General features: G+C 46.3%; 1 protein-coding gene across 4 annotated transcripts; it reads left to right on the forward strand.

Annotated features, from left to right (window-relative positions):
- Positions 1-299: 299 nt before the first annotated feature.
- Positions 300-18,844, forward strand: LOC311314920 (MYND-type zinc finger-containing chromatin reader ZMYND8-like). 4 transcript variants are annotated; one of them, XM_084445453.1, is made up of 21 exons: positions 300-433; positions 1,738-1,971; positions 8,072-8,142; positions 8,959-9,119; positions 9,970-10,191; positions 11,570-11,683; positions 11,885-11,977; positions 12,503-12,590; positions 12,706-12,761; positions 12,865-12,942; positions 13,147-13,262; positions 13,390-13,868; positions 14,069-14,200; positions 14,407-14,565; positions 14,733-15,230; positions 15,765-16,328; positions 16,465-16,625; positions 16,718-16,798; positions 16,899-16,977; positions 17,114-17,371; positions 17,536-18,844. In XM_084445453.1, exons 2-21 carry the CDS (start codon positions 1,958-1,960, stop codon positions 17,712-17,714), a joined length of 3,603 nt encoding a protein of 1,200 aa, XP_084301579.1. In that variant the 5' UTR covers positions 300-433; positions 1,738-1,957; the 3' UTR covers positions 17,715-18,844. The 4 variants fall into 4 exon arrangements, with proteins under 4 accessions (XP_084301579.1, XP_084301578.1, XP_084301580.1 ...); XM_084445452.1 differs by lacking the exon at positions 300-433 and adding an exon at positions 1,513-1,616; XM_084445454.1 differs by lacking the exon at positions 300-433 and adding an exon at positions 1,513-1,616 and having other exon boundaries at positions 17,114-17,353.
- Positions 18,845-20,616: the final 1,772 nt, after the last annotated feature.

Here is a 20,616-nt window from a genome sequence, read left to right on the forward strand (position 1 = left end):
GAATCAGTTGCGTAGATCTACAGTCAAAAGGCATGAGCCGATTCCAAACACAACAGAGCCGTTATTTTTTAATAATTTTAAACAAAGTAGCACTGGTGGCCAGTCAATCGTTCCACGTTATTCTTTACAGGCCGTGAGCGAAAATGTTTTATGGTAGCCACTGATTGTGTACGCTACGCGAAAGAAAGGCTATATAACTAGCCAGCTACTCCTTTTCATCTAGCTAGCTAGCTAGCTTCAGTATTTTTATAGCTAGCTAGCTATAAAAATAGCTGTCAATGTGAAAACCTGCCAGATAACTAGCTAACGTTAGCTGGCTAAATGGACCTAGCCACTGAGATCTTGACGCCTGACTGAACCAGTGTTTCCATCAACACTTCAACAAGACTTGGGATTTTCCTCAACAAACTCAGCCTCCATTGATTTACCCAAGGTACAATTTAAAACTGAAGTACGGCTACTGTTTTTATCCACTAGAGGGCAGCACTGTATTTATTTGTACAATAAGAGAGCACTGCCTTCTGCATTTTAGGCCCCAGTTCTACAGTATTCATAACGCTGCATCTTTGTATGGATATCTTTGTTCTGCTATATTTACATGTAGCATTTTTGGTAATGTTAATATGGACTGTACAGAATGAATGGTGCCATAAGATAGTCTTGGCTACCATGAACTGTAATAGTATTTATGTATGAGTATTCAAACCCAGGCCTATCAGATCACAAACCTTATATTGGGGCCAACAGTAACAGACAGGGGCTGTTATCCAGCTATTGTGAATTATTAATGACAGTTTCACTGATCACAGCTGAGCCAGACACCAGATACAAAGCATTACGATATTTATGTTTCAATACATTTGACCGCAAGCTTCCAAATAGACCTAAAGCCTTTTTCACTACTTGCACATGACCCCTGCTCTGACTGTAGGCCTACTGTAGGCAGACACACATCACAACGGCACACACATTGACACAGTGTGTATATAAAAAACATTGCACACACATTAACACATTGTACACACACACCATTTTGTATTTTACACTGTCCCGTCTAGTCCCTGCACCCTGTCTAATGTTGTCTACCCATCAGTGTTATGCACCAACTGACCAGAACAAATTCTTAGTACATGTAAAAACTAGCCTACTTGGCAATAAAACGGATTCTGATTCTATATTGATAGCTGATTGGTTATAGATATGGTTTGTAATATGACTAGTTTTTTGTAAGTAGCTTGACCGGTTTGTATGTCTGTCTTATGATAAATAATGTATTTGATATCAAGTAGTATTACATTTAATTATAATCCAACTGATTTACAGGGACAGCTTGACAGGCCTACACCCCGTGAGCATTATTTTATAACTGTTGTTTTTACTTCTGGGAGCAACTTTATGCCCCCTCTCTCTCTTTCTCTCTCTCTCTTTCTCTCTCGCTCCCTCTCTCTTCTGGTAGACAGTTGAGAAGGAGGGAGGGGTTTAGACAAAGGTCCTCTCCACAAAAAAAATGGAGGCTAGAGCAGAGCAGCCCTGTCCTATTTTTCAGTTTCTACATGGTGCCTTTTCTACCCCGTAATCCTTGAAAATAACAAATCTCACACCAGATGCAGCTTTGGGTAACTGTATGATATTGTTCTGTGGGCTCTTTAAGCCAAGGAAATGCTATTTAATATGTTATTTTGTGATTTGGGCCTACCTCACTGTCTTTTTTCTCTCCACTGTCTCTCTCGCACTCAGAGCTGCCCCTGCCTTCGCTGAACAAAGATAATTACTCAGGAAACATTTCGGCCAATCGTATGCAGCCTTACATTCTGCCTGTAAGAAAGGGACCAGTCAGGGATTGGCTAACATCAGAGGGCCTGATCGCCTTGCCTGAAGAGCGGAGCCTTCCTCTGCTGAGGGCTGAGAGTGTCCTCCATGTTTTATAAGTGTTGACATAACAGTGTGTCAGGCAGCCATGCATCCACAGAGGTAAGCCATGTCTCTTTATATAAACTGTAATTACAACATTCCCTCCTTCTTGTTGTTGCTGTGACTGTTGATTGTTGAATATAAATGTGAATACATGAAATCACAGTTGGTTTCCCCCAGGAAGCTGGGGGTGGGGGGAGGGGGAGGCCTCGCAAGGCCTCAGCTCCACAGAGCTGAGGTGGGGGGTTGGGTAAGGACTCTCACCCCTGCTCTCTGTCTGTGTAGCAGGTCACAAGGGTGCCCCAGACAGCCAGGCTGGCATGCACCAGGGCAGGGTGGGCCATAGCAAATATATATCTCTTTTTTTTCTACTGTCAAAGAGTGAGACATAAAAGGGTGGTCACATCTCCTCTCTCCCTAGCTGGCCTGGCTATATGAGATGCCAGAGAAGGTGGGGGGATGGGCGGTACAGAAGAGCGAGAATGAGGTTGTTATTTATCTTTTGTAAGCAGATTGCCTCTGTTGTTGTGGTCTTGTGTCATGCCAGGCCAGAGAATGGATGCAGGGGCAACAGATGTGCCTGCTAGGAGGACTATGGGGGGTCTTTAGGGAGAAGAAGATAGTGATAACTGATCATGTACTGTCCTACAGGAGGGCTGTCACGTAGGGAGGAGGGGGAATAATACAGTGAAGATGTGAGTGCATCAGGAATTTTTTTCTTCAGTTTTATTCGATTGCTCCTCCAACTGATGTGAAACGAAGCATAACTGGTGTATGTTGCCAGAGAGTCACAAACATAGAAAGTCTGAAATGTGGTTATTTATCGTCATACTGCTGATGCAAACACACACACGTGCAATGGGCGGCAACACTGAGAACACACACACACATGCAGTAGTGGTTGCCGATGAAATTTGTCCTCTGCATTTATCCCATCAAAAGCTGTCCTCCTCCAGGGGCAGCCAGAAGCAGTGGGCAGCCCTCATCAGCGGCGCCCGTTGACCAAGTCCAAGCGCTCATGTCCAAGTCCTGGTCAGGGACAGGAGAGCAATCTGTTCTGTTTCTGCATGTTTTATATTGGAGTTCTGAATTCTGCTCTAGCCTCCACATAATAAACGGAGCCTTCTGAGTTCTTTTAATGACACTTGACTCAGCTGTGAAAGAGATTGTCTGAGGAGGATTCCTAGCTTTCAGTGTCCCATTTGAACCCTCTCCCTGTTCACGGTCTTGCTACAGTAGGGATAAGGAGGCACCTGGTATTTGGATCTCAGTTTACAGCCCGGGGCCTTGCGGTGGTGCTACAGTGACTGTATGGTACTCTTCTCTGTGAAAGTGCTTCCTCTGCACTCTACTGCACAAACAGCGGCCATTTTGTGTTCATGGCGGCTCCTCAGGGGGAAACTCAGGTTGGTTCCCTACCATCCAGACCTGCTACAGAGAGAGAAGTAGTCTGATGTTTTGTTTTGCTTTTAAATAGTGTTGTGTTTGATATGCAGGAGAAAGGTGTTTTTCGAATCGGTGAGTGCCTGTTTTCTCCCTGCCTGCGTGTGCTGCTCAGGGCCTCACCTATTTTTAGATGCAGCTTAGACAAAACCACCATTGATCTGCTACTTCATTTGGAGGTGTTTTTTACATACTTTGGCCAAGAGAAACACATTTCATGGTCTGGCCTACTTGGATAAGAGAAACAGCATTTTGGGGTGAGAAAGGGGGGGGGGGGTGACTATGCCACAAATATATGGATCACTTGTACACTGCACAAATATGCAAACTCAATTAATAATCTAACCTTACATGCATGACAACGAATCCTCATTTGCTGTGGTTAACCAAATCTCTCACAATCGACACACCACTACAACTGAATAAGCCACAAAGTGCTAGTTGGATTTGAGCAATGCTGATGAAGTTGGTATATGAAAGTGTGCTTACACGTGAGCTTGGTAATGTTAGTAATGTGGTGACAGATTATCTTTAGGCAATCACCTCGATCTGTGTGGGTTAGCTGAGGCGATGTAGCATGTAAACCAGACACCAGGACAGGGTTGACAGTTTGCCTTGCCAGTGATTTCTGCTCTCTAAAAAGCTCTTCAAACTATCTCTGGTCTATTAAGTCATGCCCTTAACATGTCTAAACATAGAGGCTATAACAATTATTACTGTTTTAATGCAGGGCAAATGTCTGCATTGCAGCAGAAATGCTTTTCAGAGGAAAAGGGAAGCTTGCACACAGCGATCCTTGTGCCATAGCTTAGCCGACCAATCGTGTTGCACCCTGCAGACCTTCCAGCCAATGGCAACGGCAGCTGAGGTTAAAGATTGACAATTGCAGTGAGAGCAGCAGGGCCTTCTGGAAAATTCCACAGCCATCTTTGTTTTATCCTTTCAAGTTCTGTGTCAAATCCAGACTGAAGGATTGTCATACATATTTTGTGTGTTAATACAAGGTATGCTATATAACAGTTATCTGTTGAAGAAAGTGTTAAACAGAAAAATGTCTCATGTTGATAATGGATTTTATCATATAAAAAATATTATTATAGAATGTGAAAATGTCGGCAAATATCAATTCCAGATAAGTCCAAGAGTGGATAGAAAAGAAGCAAAAAACTAACAGTAGTAATATGAATGTATCTGGCTTCTCTGTGTATGTCTGCATAATCTGTGTGTGCATGCACTTTGTAAGGGTGTGTCTGTGTGAGTGTGTCTGTGTGTTTCTGCCTGCCCATTTTCCACAGAGCCAGTGTTCTCTCTGGAGTTCAGGGGCTGCTGCAGCAGTGTGATGAGGTGGTTGTCTGGGTTGTTTCCCCAACAACCAGATCGATTGGCCTTCCTTGTAGTCAAGGACATCGCCAGCTCACTCATACGAAACAATCCTCAACATCACTACTCAATCATACAGGAAAAACAAAACAATTCCCTTCTGAGCCCTTATGTGGGGCTCCTGTCTTCTTGTGTTGCTGGAGAAGATAGATAGATAGATAGATAGATAGATAGATAGATAGATGGATAAAATGGCAAGAAATATATACGTACAGTATGCATAAAATATAGAATATATACATGCATATATACATACGGTCTACATAAATATGTATAATAATACTCATGCATACATGCACACATCCACAACACACAGGAACACCCAGGCACCGTTACAGAGTGGTGGCTGATGGCACAAAGGAGAGCCTGAACCGTTCTGTTTTACACCTAGGTGGGATGAGCCTGTGGCTGAAGGTGCTCCCAACTGCCACAGCTCGTCATAGAGGGGACGGCTTTACCAGCATCTGTATTTATTTTCACAAATGTCTGTAACCCTCTCTCAAATGAAGCCCAATTATTCTTCAGCTGCCGTGCACACAGTGAATATGTGACGGGGTAAAGCACAGATAAGACTGATCTCACATAGCCGCGTATCTTCTCGGTCTCTCCCTCTCCTCTCTCCTTTTACGTGTCCCCTCCTGTGCTCAGGAGTGACGTCGGTTTGGCTCGGCTCGGCTGTGTTTTGGTGTCTGGATGTTGAACTGTAATCTCCACTGATCTCCAGGTTGTCCTGCGTGGATGTGCCAGTGAGCCCGGGCCTGGCTGTGGGGGATGGGGAAGAGGGGGGGAGGGGAGCAAGCTGTGGCCTCCATTTTCTTTGATGAGAAAGCCCTGCTCGTCTCTCACAGCAGTGGAATGAATCTCCAGGCACACAGACAGTGTTGATTTTTGTATATCAGGTATGCCTTGCACAGTGGCATGTTGTCAGCGTTTTCCTGCTGAATTATGTGTTTATTTTGGGATGTACTTAAAGCCTGCTGAGGATATACATTTTTGCAAGCTGTCTTTGTACAATTCTGTCAATTTCAAGGAATGCACAGCTCCCGGTCAGGAAATGCATTTTTGGGGAAAATACCATTTACTCTTCTTCTTAACCAGAGGTTTCAGGATCAGGTGGTGATTAGCTGACTGTTGTTTCACTGTAGGCCTGTGTTTGAAGTGAACAGAGAGCGGGATCCTGTTTTCAGGTCCTGGGCCGGCCACAGCCAGTCTTCTCTTCTCAGTGCTCTAGAACACGTAGCAGAGAGATTTGGCGAACGTCAGCGCCGTTTCATGTGGGCCTCACTTGTTCTCTCAGTCCGGAACAGGAAGGCCCTGGAGGGGTTGGTCTGTGAGCGTGTTGAAACATGACACCCGTGCACTGCTGGATTTGCTTTTTATATGATCTAGTTTGGCCTCTTCTCTCTCTTATCCAGGTGACAGGAATAGTTATGGATAACAGGAGTAGTTTGTGCGGTTGATCAGGTTTTATATTAAGAATACAAAGAAAGTATGCAGCTAAACGTAAGCATGGTGATTGTCACAGGAGACTGTTCCTTTGTGGGCATTGTTAAGCAATAGGCTCTGTTTGGTTGATCAATGTCCCAGGCTGGCTGTGATGAATGGGACTCCAAGGTTTACTGTGTGTTAATAGGTGCAGGTTTATTGGTTGAGTCAGTTTGATAAGGCCTAATGGCACCTTTTGCTGTGGCGGTCGGCCGGGCTCTAGTTGCTTTCAGAAAGCTCCTCACATCTAAGGTATTGTTCTCTTATGTCTCCGCTTTGTCAGTTTCTCTTTCTGATCAATCTACAATGCGATTGTCAACTGTGTTTGTAATGTTGTTGCTCCTCCTCCAAGACTTATTTGAAGTCCTGTGTACCGTTTTGTTGAGAAAACACATTGAACTTTTGAAAACCCCACCGCTAATTTGGTTGACCTCTGTGGTATTAGCCGCACATCCAGGCCCCTGACCGGGCTGGGTCCAGAAGTCCGGAGGCCGGAGTTTGTGACCTGTCCTGGGTCCTTGGGAGGCTCTGAGAGCCCGGGATGAATGGGGCGACATCCCTGGAACGAGGCACTCCATGGCTCTGACAAAGAAGGGGCTGAGCTCTCAAAGAAACCCATTCATCACCAAGGATCCCTGCTTTCTTTCCCTCCCTTCTCCCCTCAGAGGAAATGAGATGAGAGCGGAACCAGAGACACAAAAAAGCAGGGCTTTGAGTTGGGTGTAGGATTTGGGAGTGGGACCCCCCCCCCCCCCCCTTTATGGCTGTAACATGTATTATTGTTTGATACCGATACTAGTTGAATGTATTTGCCATGAATATTTTATTTGTTTAGATGATATTCTACGATTCTCGTCCTTGGTCACAGGTTGAAGCCTGTAGCCAGACCCAAGGTGGCCTCCTTGACGTTTCTGGTGCTATGGGTTACCAGGAATAGGCCATGGAGCCTTTGGGGACCCCTGTTGTTTAGAACAGTGTTTTGAGTGGCCCCTGAGGTACCTCCTCTCCGTACAGTTGCTTATGTTGGACTGAGATGTATTTTTTTGTGAGCCACAGATGATAACTCTTTGTAGCCTATGCCTTTGTATGAAGTGGGTCTAAGCATGGTTCAAAATATTTTCTTAGTGGAGACACATTGTTTTTCTGCTTAATTTGCTTGAAGGTTAAGATCAGTTGTAGATGGACAAATTATGTAGAATATAATTGAAAGTTTATTTGCCATTTGTAACAAGCACATGTACATTGGAATTCTTGTCATTGCTTGTCGATACAGTGTCAATTATCAATCAGGTACTTCCTCATAATCCTCCTTCCATAATCCTCATAATCCTCATTCAGGTACTCAGCTAGACATGTAAAATCTTGTTCATGTTCTTCTATCATTAGACGTGGAGACTGGAACTCTTTCCACATCTCTCTCACCTGGAGAACAGGGCTGAGTCATTTCGGTTAGATGGTTAAATGGCTTACTTGTTGCGAAGCACAAGTTGTGCCTGCTGAATAAAATTAACTTGTTGCCATGGAAACTATCTCCACTGACAGTCAGTGGAACATAAGCATGCAATACATTGGAAGACTTGGACTATGGTTACAAAATAGAATGCATTTTTGAATTGGCACCTGATATGCAGGCCCCTGTTACTTAGTGAAGCAGTAGTAAAGCAGGCACCCGGTCGCAGCCAGGATGAGATGTGCTCTGTGAACCTGGGGGAACTCTGGGTCCTGTGGGACTGCCTGAGGTGCTGTTTCACTTGTTTACTGTGTGGAGGATCTGTTTGGTGAACACCGTTGGTGACTCTCTCTCTCTCTTTCTCTCTGTCTCTCTATCTGTCTCGTCTTCCCTGCGCTGCAGTCTGGCTGAGGAGGAGATAAAGACTGAGTCGGATGTGGTGGAGGGGATGGATGTGTCCATGCGATCCAAAGGTAAGACCAAGGCCCCAGATATTCAGATATTTTTTTTATATTACCAAGGACTTTATTAATGATATGACCCTGTAACTATTTGTCATTTGTAGTGGATCTCTCTGATCTAAAACAGAGAAGCCATTGTATCATTACGTGGATCAGAACCGGTCTGATCCATGTGAATGTTGTTTATCAATATAAATGGGCTGCGCACACGAGTCTCCTGGAGTCTTGATGTAGCCTTGTGAGGCCATCCTGATCTCACAAGCTCGCTTTAATTTTGCCTCTACAGATCAGTCTGGAATTCCGCCTATCTCGAACGATTATTCTCTGGTTACGTTTTGACCGGGCCGATCAGGGATTGTGTTCTGACTGCTGTCCTGCCCCCCAGTAGAACGCAGCCACTGACTGGTTCCCGTGGTAAAACAGTCGATTGGGAGTGCTCAGTCCAGGTCTTGGTCAGGGACCCCTTTTGGGTTTCAGTGTCTTACTCAAGGACACTTCAGCACAATGCTGGGAGCTGGGATTGAACTAGGGATCTTACGATCCCCAGTCGGACGCTCTACCACCTGAGCTACATGCCACCCCACTTATTCCAACTGGATTTGTAAACGTTTTGTTACGTTGATTGGCTGAAGGAGTTAGTCTGTCAATGCAAGTACTCAATAATTATTGGAGATGGGGCAGACTGATCTGCGGAGTGAAACTGAATGTGAGCTCGCTAGATCAGGATGGTCTCGCGAGGCTAGTCTTGACAGTCCTTTGTGTTTTCACCTCCCCTCCCCTACGCTCTGTGCTTTCTCCCTCCCTGACTTGCCCCTGTTCCCATGCCAGTCTCTGACCCCGGGTCAGCAGAGCGGCCGCTGGCCACACAGAAGAGGAAGATGTCCAGCCCCACCCACTCTTCCAACGGACACTCCCCCTCAGAAACCTCCCCCAGCCCCCTGAAAAAGAAGAAGAAACCGGGGGCGGTCAACAGCAACAGCAAAGACCAGGTAAGGCCCAGGCCTGTGTGTGTGTGTGTGTGTGTGTGTGTGTGTGTGTATGTGTGTGTGTGTGTGTGTGTGTGTGTGTGTGTGTGTGTGTGTGTCTGTGTGTCTGTGTGACTGTGACTGTGTGTGTTACCAATAAGACATGAGATACTACTTATTGTGCCCAGAGGATCAAATCAGAGATACAGCATGACCCCTAGATGCAATTATCTATTAGAATATATCAGTGTTCTTTGTTTTGTCTATTGTCTGTTGTATGTTGATTATAGACAATGAACATGCTTTGATGATGGATAATGATAATGGTCTTTCCCCCAGTTAATCACCTTTCAAATATCATATAGTGGACAGTAACGCATAGTATATCGTGCTTGCTGTAATTTGCCCATTGATTCCCATATGTTGTGCTTTGTACCACTTGATGGCATGACATGAAATCCTCCCCACCACCAATTAGTTGCGATCTGTTCCACTGACAGATGAACAAGTCACATGATCTGTGTCTTGGTAACTGATTGGCTGATTGGTTTGGTCAGATGTCAAGAATGATGGAACACAAGACTTGTTGTGGGGAAAGTTACCAATCATATGATCATCAAGAGTCAAGAGGTCACCTTCTATTCAACTGATGTAGATAGATAGATACATAGACCTCGGGCACAGTTTAAGAACAATGCTGTTATAACCACTACTCACCAGACCAGTCTTGTCTTTGCTTTATTTTGCCTTAGGTACTGCTTACCCTGCCTACAGCCACGGTGTGATTCTCTGTTTCTGTTGCACTGCACCTTTTGTGTTTGTTTCTGCGTGTGTTTTGAAACCCGCCCCCTTGTTTCTCTTGCCTGCATTTCAGTCAGAGCTAAGACATGGTCCCTTTTACTATGTGAAGCAGCCAGCACTCACCACAGACCCTGTTGATGTTGTACCGCAGGACGGCAGGAACGACTTCTACTGCTGGCTGTGTCACCGCGAGGGCCAGGTGCTCTGCTGTGAGCTCTGCCCCAGGGTGTACCACGCCAAGTGCCTCAAACTGCCAGCCGAGCCCGAGGGCGACTGGTTCTGTCCAGAGTGTGAGGTACTCGCTCGTGTGTGGGTGTGTAGGTGGAAGCAGTACGCACTTGTGTTTGTGTGTGTGGGAGCGTTAAGGGACCTTTCTCGCTTTATTGAGCTTAATACAAGCTTTAACTGCTTGCACTGCGGGCTGTTAGGTGGTGTGTTGGTGATGGGTCAACATAAAGAGGCTTGTCTTTTTGCAGCTTTTGGACAACTAGTGCAGTGCCCGTTGGGGCCCATGCCCCGTTCTGCGTGTGCCCGTACAAACAACATCACACCTGACACTGTGTGTGCCCATACAAACAACATCACACCCGACACTGAGCGTCACCGTTCAGTGCATGCATTGTGTATGTGTATGTATTATTTTATTTTTCTTAAAAGCAATATATAAAATTAATTTACACAATAGGCTACTCGAAACAACTCCCCTTTCACTCACTACCACATTCGTTTGTAATGTATATCAAACATATTCTAACATTAGGACTCCAGTCCCCAGCATGCATTGCGAGTTACGCATGTGCAGTAGTCACATACTGTTTAATGCACTTGGAGCGCCACCGGGGTCGTTCGTAAATTCAGAGCGCTCTGAGCATCGCCGTACGAAAATTCAGAGCACTGTGCTCTGGGAGCACTCCGAGCGCACACTGGGTGCTCTGACTGAAAAGGGGCTTTGTCCGAGTGAACTGACCATTCATAAATTAAATTAATTGATTTAATATCGCTTTATGACATTGAAACCAGAGCACTCTGAACTCATAGCAGATTCTCAGAGCACATTTACAAACGCAAAACTGTATATGCCAGGCCTCACAGACAGCTGGCTAGCTTTGTTTTAGCATAAGCGCAATTTGCTATTTGTATACTTACAGCCACATTCTGAACCTATTCCTGAAAATAAACATTCATACCAAGTTAATATAATATCTATATAATGTCCGTTACCCAGGTTTCCCCACAATATAGCAAATACACATATAAACACAGTTTTTGTAATCGGCGGTAGCTAGCTTAGCTGCTTAGCTACCATTAGCTAGCCACTTCAAAACAGCTTTCTCGAGAACCGCTCTGGGTCCTAGTGCCTGTGTTCGGAACAGGCTGAAACTGGTGGATTTTGCAGCTTTCTCGAAAACCACTGATCCAAACAATTTCACAGTCCACACTGCACTTCCGTGGGTCCTGAGCAATACACCTGCCAAATGGTGCCTGGTTCTCGAGATAATCATGCAGCAGACAGACAATGCAGAGGTTTGTGGCATTATAGGTAGATAATAGATGTATGTAATGCTTTTGTCCAGAGTGACTAGCATTGTGTAATTGTCTCAGAACCTGTGCCGGGTAGAGTTCTTTGGTTTTGTTGTTTCAAGCCGCACTGCCTTTGTTTCTCCCTCTCACAGAAAATTACTGTCGCTGAGTGCATCGAGACTCAGAGCAAAGCCATGACGATGCTGACGATTGAACAGCTCTCCTACCTGCTCAAGTTTGCCCTCCAGAAGATGAAACAGCCTGGGGTGAGTCGGTCAACCTGGGGTGGGTCTCCACTGTGAGCTAGATCAAGAGTGTGGGGTTCAGTGATTATACACTCAGGATTTGAACCTATAGGTGTCTGGAATGGATCATGAACAGGGTTCTTTGAACTTGCAGCTTGATTGGGTTTCTACTGTGTGAGCAACCGTGCCAGAGGCCTCTCTAACTGTCTCTTCTCTGAGCAGACGGAGCCCTTCCAGAAGCCCGTGTCTCTGGAGCAACACCCAGACTATGCAGAGTACATCTTCCACGCCATGGACCTCTGCACCCTAGAGAAGGTGAGCACCAACAAGACATGGAATACCCTATGCTTTAGGGTTATGCCTAAACTATAGATTGGCCAAAACAACCTGGAGCTCAACTCAACACTCTTAAGACAGTGGAGATGTTTGTGGACTTCAGGAAGAAATCAGCCCTCCCCCCATCACCCTGAATGGCTCCCCGGTCGCCACTGTGGACTCCTTCCACTTCTTGGGCACCGTCATCTCCCGGGACCTCAAATGGGAACTAAACACCACATACACATTATACACTGTACACAGTGACCGCACTACACCTTGTATATTGCTTTTTATCTTATCTTATTTTGCACTAGTATTTTAAATTTGCTCCTTGCACTGTCCTGTCTCGTCCATGCACCCTATCCAATGTTGTCTCCGTGTTATGCACCATGCCCAAAAACAAATTTCATGTTGAAGAACTACAATGGCAATAAAACAAATTCTGATTATATTGAGTTTGTCAATGTCTTGCTCCAGATTGTGACCAAAACCTTTTCATTCTTTGCTCTTCTTTCTTTGTAGAATATAAAAAAGAAGATGTATGGCTGCACCGAAGCCTTCTTGGCCGACATGAAATGGATCTTGCACAACTGCATCATCTATAATGGAGGTAGATCACAAACGCACGCCCCCAACTAGCTCTGCAGGCATGCCTCCAGGCTCTGGAGATGGACTATGTTGTTTTTTTCACTCATGTTTTGACATTCAGTTTGGTTATCTTCCAGGTAATCACAAACTCACAGCAACAGCAAAAGTCATTGTCAAGATCTGTGAACATGAGGTGAGTGTCAGTCCACAGTCACAGTCCACAGAGATGCCAGCCAGGTGCAGACGCAGATGTGGTGTCATACTAACATGTGGTTTGCTGCCTCCCATGGTTTCAGATGAATGAAATTGAGGTGTGTCCGGAGTGCTACCTGTCCTCATGCCAAAAGAGGGACAACTGGTTTTGTGAGCCATGTGTAAGACAAGTACCTTATCATCTCTTTGGATAGGATGTAGGCCTGAACATCTATTTCAAGCTTTCCTCGTTCTAATGCCCACTTCTCCTTAAGGGGGTATGTTGCTATACAAGCTGTGAATGTTTGCATATAAACACAACATGTGTTTATGTGGCTATGTGGCATGACTTGACATTCTTGGCACCCCCCCCCCCCCCTTCTTAGAGTCAACCCCACCCCCTGGTATGGGCCAAGCTGAAGGGCTTTCCCTTCTGGCCAGCCAAGGCACTGCGGGAGAAGGATGGACAGGTGGACGCCCGCTTTTTTGGTCAGCATGACAGGTGAGCCTTGCTGGTGGATGGAAGTTGAGGATGAGAGTGGCCCGTCAGGCCTGGATTGTCTCATCAAAGCCTCTGACTCCTTGTTTCTGCACATCCAAACCTGTCAGTCTCATCTTCTCCTCCACAGGGCCTGGGTTCCAATTAACAACTGCTACCTCATGTCCAAGGAGATCCCCTTCTCTGTGAAGAAGACCAAGAGCATTTTCAACAGCGCCATGCAGGAGATGGAGGTCTACGTGGAGAACATCCGCAAGAAGTTTGGGGTGTTCAACTACGCCCCCTTCCGCACCCCCTTCACGCCCAACAACCAACTGCAGATGCTGCTGGATCCGGCCAATCCCGGCGCCGGCACTGTGAAGGCGGAGAAGCCGGACAAGATCCGCTTCAACTTCGACATGACCGCGTCCCCCAAGATGGTCCTGGGCAAGAGTTCCCTGTCCGGTGGGATGGGGCGGAGGGTCTCTCTGACGGACATGCCTCGCTCTCCCATGAGCACCAACTCGTCCGTGCACACGGGGTCAGACGTCGAGCAGGACGGGCTGGAGAGAGGGCCCAGGAGTCTCCCTTTACACTACAGCGCTGGGGAAGAGTCCATGGACTACACTGGTAACTAGCACCGCCATCAGGCTGTTATACTGGGGCTGACATGGTCATTGTGCTACAGATAGGAACGTTACATTAACACACACTACATAGTCTAAGCACACATCTATAAGTGAAATAAATTGTACTTACCTTCACAGCATTTTGACTATTGCATCCGCTTGAGTAACTCTTTAATCTTTCACTGTCTGTTCTGACCCAAGCGTCCCCTGCCTCAGTGAAGATGGGCCATGCAGGCAGCATGACGGGTAGCCCCAAGCCCTTTGCCCCCCAGGGGCTGGTGCCCAAGCAGGAGAGGAGCGCAGGCACCGGGAGCATCCTCAACCTCAACCTGGGTGAGTCCTGCTCACTCTCACTCCTATAAGGTCCGGGGTTAGAAGAAGCTAATAAGATGAGACTTTATTGATCCCCCCCAGGGGGGAAATTTGGCATTTCAGCATTGGGGAAAAAAATACAATATTTATGTCTTGTTCTGGTTGTGTTCTGTTGTGTGTTGAGTAGAGTCATAGCGGCTGACCCGGTTCTGCTCTCCCCCTCTCAGATCGTGTGAAGGCTGAGATGGACCTGAAGGAACTGAGCGAGACCGTACAGCAGCAGCAGCAGCAGCAGCAACAACAGGGGGCGCCGGTACTCCTTGCCACCCCAAAGAGAACCATCAGGAGCCTGGACAAGACCATTGAGAGCTGCAAAGCCCAGCTTGGTACAGACACTCACACTACCCTCTCCTAGTTGACTGTGCTACAGATGTATAGTCCAGGATTGTGGACAACTCTAGCTTCTTTGAGTCGTATGTGTATGTGAAATCAGCTCTTGTAATGGCACAACTTCTATTTTTCTGATCCTGATCACCATCATATCTCTGTCCAGGTATAGACGAGATCTCTGAGGATGTGTATAAGGGCGTGGACCACAGCGACTCTGAGGACTCTGACAAGTCCGACTCGAGTGACAGCGAGTACCTCAGCGAAGAGGACCACCGGCCAAAGAGCTCCGTCCATGACGACAAGGACAAGATGGAGAGGAAGAGGCCCAAAGCAGGCGCGCAGGTAGAGGACAAGGAGGAGGAACCATCCCCTGAAGCTCTGCTCAAAGACAAGCAGGGAAAAGCCACAGAGATAGATGCCCAGGACAATCCCACGACACCCCAGTCTCAGCCCCCTGTAGACAAGCCAAAAGCCCCAGAGGAGAGGAGGTCAGGGGCCCCCTCTGCCCAGACCAACCCAGACCAGGACTCGGACTCTGAGAGAGAACTAGTGATCGACCTTGGGGATGACCAGGGGGGCCGTGAACGCAAGAGGCCCAGGAGAGAGCTGGGAGCAGCGGTCACCAAAGCTCTCAAAGAGCCTGTTGGAAACAAGACTGAAGGTGAGGAGACTTTTTCTGTGTGTTTTAGGGCTGTGCAATAAAATTCGATACACAATAAATCACAATATTTTTTCACAGCGATAATGTATTGATTTTCCACGGTACAGTATCGATACAGTAAAAAAAAAAGTGCTCAAGAAAAGTATACAGAACAAGACAGGGAATAGATAGAGGGAAGAATTTTTGCAGCCACCTTTCTGGCCCCCGGGTGAAACTGCTTACATTCCCTCCACCCTCAGGATCACCTCGAGGGAGCAGGGGATAGAGTTGTATTTTCAGCTGTATTAAAAGAATTTCAGTAAATTATGTAGAGTATCGCAATGTATCTCAATATGTATTGTATCGTATTGCAACGTATCTTGATATGTATCATATCATGACCCATGTATCGTGATACGTATCGTATGGTGAGTCCTTGCCAATATCCAGCCCTACAGCCCTAGTGTGTTTGTCTTATGCGAGACCTAGTGCTAAAATGTTACCATCATCTCTAACTGTTGAACGATTATACTGAATGATCCTTTTCAAACCCAGGCAAATTTCTCTCTGCAACCACCGTGGCAACCTCACCAGCGCTGGAAGCCTCTTCCTCCTCCAACCTTAAAGACACCAGCCAGCCGTCCGTTACGTCCGCCCTCACCCTGGTCTCCGCTTCGACCTCTGGCCTGCCCGGCGCGGCCCCTACCAGCAGCAGCGCCGCCCCCTCCCCTGCCGCCACCTCCACCCCTGCCCTCTCAGCCGCGTCATCCTCCGCCCCCTCGGCAGTGAAGAAACAGCGCCCCCTGCTGCCCAAAGAAACGGCTCAGGCGGTGCAGAGGGCCGTGGTGTGGAACCCCACCAACAAGTTCCAGACGTCCTCTCAGAAATGGCACATGCAGAAGGTGCAACGGCAGCAGCAGCAGGAGGACCAGCAAGCCCCCCAGCCCCAGACCCAGACCCAGCCCCAGGCCCAGCCCCAGACCCAGGCCCAGCCCCAGACACAGGCCCAGACCCAAGTCCCGGTTCAGGCGCCGACACGAAGCCCTCAACAGCTGCAGCCACCGCAGCAGCTCCAGTCCTCCTCCAGTACACGCTACCAGACCAGACAGACAGCCAAAGGTAACACAACACATACAATCACCTCACCTTGTAACTTTGCTAGATCGGTCATCAGGAGTTGCCAGGTGGGGGGGTGGGGTTAGGTGTCTTGCATTTAGATTTCATTCCTATTGTCTTATCCTCTCAACGTTTCCAGCTGTGCAGCAGAAAGATGGCCCTCAGAGCACTTCCACCTCGTCAGTTACCTTGGTTACATCCTCTGGCCCCTCCTCTTCCTCCTCTCTCATGGCAGGAGACCTCCAGATTCCCACGGGCTCAGCCGATGCGGCAGCGGACATAGCCAAGTACACCAATAAGGTAACACACCAACCTGACCACAAAGTTGTTACACGGTATGTCTCACGAGCAGATGATGTAGACGTTAACATGCACCTGCTTGACCTTTCCAGATTATGGACACAATAAAAGGTACAATGACTGAGATCTACAATGACCTTTCCAAGAGTACATCAGGAAACACCATTGCAGAGGTGAGTGTTGCTGTTTACAGACTTAGGCGTGAATGCGTAGCACAGAGCAATAAGGAAAGTATCAGTCCTTTGTAATAATTGTTGAATGCGTCCCCCTCAGATCCGACGGTTGAGGATTGAGATTGAGAAGCTTCAGTGGCTCCATCAACAAGAGCTATCCGAGATGAAGCACAACCTGGGTATGTTGGACACTGACACAATACATACACTCATATACTTGAGTATCATTCACTGGGCATGTTCATTGGGCAAGAAGTTGTGGTTTGTATTCACGTATGGATTTTGACTGCGTGCGTGTGTGCCCATTTCCTGCAGAGCTGACAATGGCGGAGATGAGGCAGAGCCTGGAGCAGGAGCGCGAGCGTCTGGTGGTGGAGGTGAAGAAACAGACGGAGGTGGAGAAGCAGCAGGCGGTAGACGAGACCAAGAAGAAGCAATGGTGTGCCAACTGCAGGAAGGAGGCCATCTTCTACTGCTGCTGGAACACCAGCTACTGTGACTACCCCTGCCAGCAAGCCCACTGGCCCGAGCACATGAAGTCCTGCACGCAGTCAGGTATACACACAAACACAGGTATACATACCAACAAACACACACACACTCGCACACACGTCCGCCGTTAAGGTTGATGGTAGTTTTGCATGGGCAGACTCGACCCTTTCCATTACACCTTTTTTCTTTGTGTTTTTTTGTTGTCGTCGCGTACTCACATAACACTTCTTTCTCTATCCCCACAGCCACAGCATCCCAGCAGGAGCCAGAAGCAGAGCCAACATCAGACCCCACAGCCAAACCGTCCAGTCACTCCCCCAGCACTCAGCCCCAATCCACGGGCACAGTACCGACCCCCACTGACAAAGGCCCATCCCCCTCTTACAGCATGGACAAGAACAGTGCTAGTGTGACTGTGCCCTAACCACTACACTACACAACAGATACATTTTACACACAAGGGTTCTAGAGTAAAAACTATGTAAAAGAAAAAAAAGGATCTATTCAGGAAAGTGTCAGAGCCTCTCATTGACAAATTTCAGTTGATAACCCACAACGGCATTATAATGTTCTGCTGGGCTTGGGGTGTTTAATGCCACAACACTCCTTGCATGAAGGCCTGCTCTTCTGTGACTCATCCCTGTGTCTTTATTTCCATGTATGCCTCATGATTGGTCATTTGAAATCATCCCTTGTCATCCCCTATGAGTCTGTGTACACGTATCTTGTCTTTGTTACTGTGGTCTATCTCAGTCTGAACTGTAAGAATCTGTATTTCCATGCTTTCTCCTAATTTTCTTCTGAAATCACAAATGTCACAGTCTAATATGCTCTGATCTATAGATTGTATCAAGACATCAGACATTGTCATTTATTGCAACCTGACAACCATATTAAACTTGAAACCTGTAATGCTGCTCTTTAAAAGATACGGCAAGGCTGTTTTAGAGGCTGCAAAAGCGATTCTGTCATTGTTGTTGGACATAAAATGTCTACTTTTAGGTTATATCATTACTGGTATTTCAGTTGAAAGTGTTTAAACTGTCTGAATGCAGTTGACAGGGCATCTTTGGAAAATGAACATTGTTGACAGACATTCTAGGGACAGCATAGAGTTTATAATAGCAATCCCATGGTGCACGTTACATGTCTGGTTCACACTCACATTTTAGTTCTTCAGTGTACACCTATAATTCAGTGATCTGTGGTTTATATAATAAAACTATTACAGGTTAAAACTGTACATTTTTTTGTAAGAAAATACATGGAACAATATTTATAGTGCTATGATAAGCATATTAAGTTCTGTTTTATAGTACCGCTTGTTAAAATAAATATTTCCAAATGTCTGGAAACATGGCATAGTTGGTTTTATTTGAAAATGCATTGTTACTTAATTTGAATGTTACCTTGACCCCTCAGTCATTCTCAGTTTTTCCATCACCCATTTCACGGAGTAATGTCTAATCAACATCAGTGTAGATGGCTATGCAAACTACTCAAGACTATGATAAAGCGTGCTGGAGGGAAAGGGCAAGTTGACTGTATACTAATGAGCATGTTTATTTTCATTTATTTCGTCTCATGTTCTCCTGTTTACATATTGTACATACAGTAAATTAATTGTTGATGTCTTTATGAAGAAAAATAAAACTGGACTGTTTGACCAATTATCTTGTGTGTCCAGTTGTGTGCAAAATGAAGAAAAATAACATTTTACTATTTACTGCATCTTCCTGCACACAGTGGCTCAGCCAATAATAAAATCACCTTGATAATAAACTTTCCTAATTTCTGACTGTAGTGGTCTAATCTGGTAATGGTGTGGTCTGAAATGGTCCATTCTGATCTAGTGGTCTAGTCTGGTCTCTAGTGGTCTAATCTGTTATGCCCTGTCATGGTTAGTGGTCTGTAATGATGTCTGTATAATCTGTTTTTTGTTAGTTTTTTTGTCTTTTAATCTGCATGCCCTAAATAAGAGGCTTAATTTCATCATGTTTGTAGGTTCACCATAGGTGAATAACGAACTATTTTAGTTGAATAAGTCTTAAGAGGTCTCCCATGTCTATACTAGGCTGCTGCCATTGTAACAGAGTTGAATTGATGAAACATACTCAGTATACCACCCACCGCAGGATCGAAATGCTAGCGTTTTTGTGGCATATGGTGTTTATGAGAGGTAGTCATGCGTATATGATATTTCCTATGAACTTTTAGGATTAAAATGTCATCTAGGCCCATAGGTAGACATCCAGGGAGGGTCCTGCCCCGGAGGTGGACTTCCAGACTCCTCCATCCAGCCCGTTTCCAGAGATCCAGCCCTCCAGCCTGCCTGATCCTCCAAGCAGCCCCGAAGGTGGACATCCAGGCCTCCAGACTTCTAGCCTGCCTGGTCCTTCATCCAGGCATAATCGTAGTCCAGGCGTGCGCATCCAGGTGTAGACAAAATGCCACCTTTGTAAGTTCAAAGCTGGTTAGTTTTATTCCAACAGTTATGAGTTTGCAAAGTTGGGCTCTCTGGTACGAGACAAGTTCCGCCAAGAGCCATGATTATCCTTAAAAACAGCATTATATCCACTGTGGGTACAACCCATAGGCTATATTAATTATGTAAAAGTCCACTAACTTATTATATCAGAGGGTTACCAGAGAGTAGGGCAGCTCTACAGGTCAACAGCTGAACTGTATGTGAAGACCCCAGGCCATTGTTTCCGGCCTTGGCAAACAGCTGCTAGGACATATAAGAGTCATAAAACTGGCTGAGCAAGCCCCTTCCTTATAAACAATGGCTAACCAGAGAGGTTTACAGTGAAGAGAGAAAGGTGTTTGTGTAAAATGCTCTCACAAACTCACATCTCTACATACATTCTGGTTACACCGGTATCAGACATGAAATCATAAAGATAGATTTGAATGTATCTATTACACAATTTGACATAGATGGCAATCTGATAATAGCTAATTGAAAGCAAAAGTCATCAAAACCCCACTGATTATCATCATCGTCCATCTCATCATGGTTGCATACATCTTGTGATGCACTTTCTGGACACATCATCAGTGATAATACCTGGGGTCATGGGAGGCTGCAGGTCTTTCAACTTCAGACCCCCGTCAACCAGGTGACCCAACCGGGAGTGATCAGTTCACGGCATGTGTCCAAGAAGCATTCGTCCACTGCTTGTCCCTCCTGATCCACAGCCATCGTGAGGCTCTCTCTGCAGCCTCGGAAGCTGTAGGCCTACTGATGGCTTTTCTCTTACACACCCATGTGATGCCCAGGAGGCTGTAGGCGTTGCACAGTGATTTTCCCATCCTTCCTCCCA

This window comes from Borostomias antarcticus (assembly GCF_949987555.1).
Source record: "Borostomias antarcticus genome assembly, chromosome: 11".
NCBI classification, from domain to species: Eukaryota; Metazoa; Chordata; class Actinopteri; order Stomiiformes; family Stomiidae; genus Borostomias; species Borostomias antarcticus.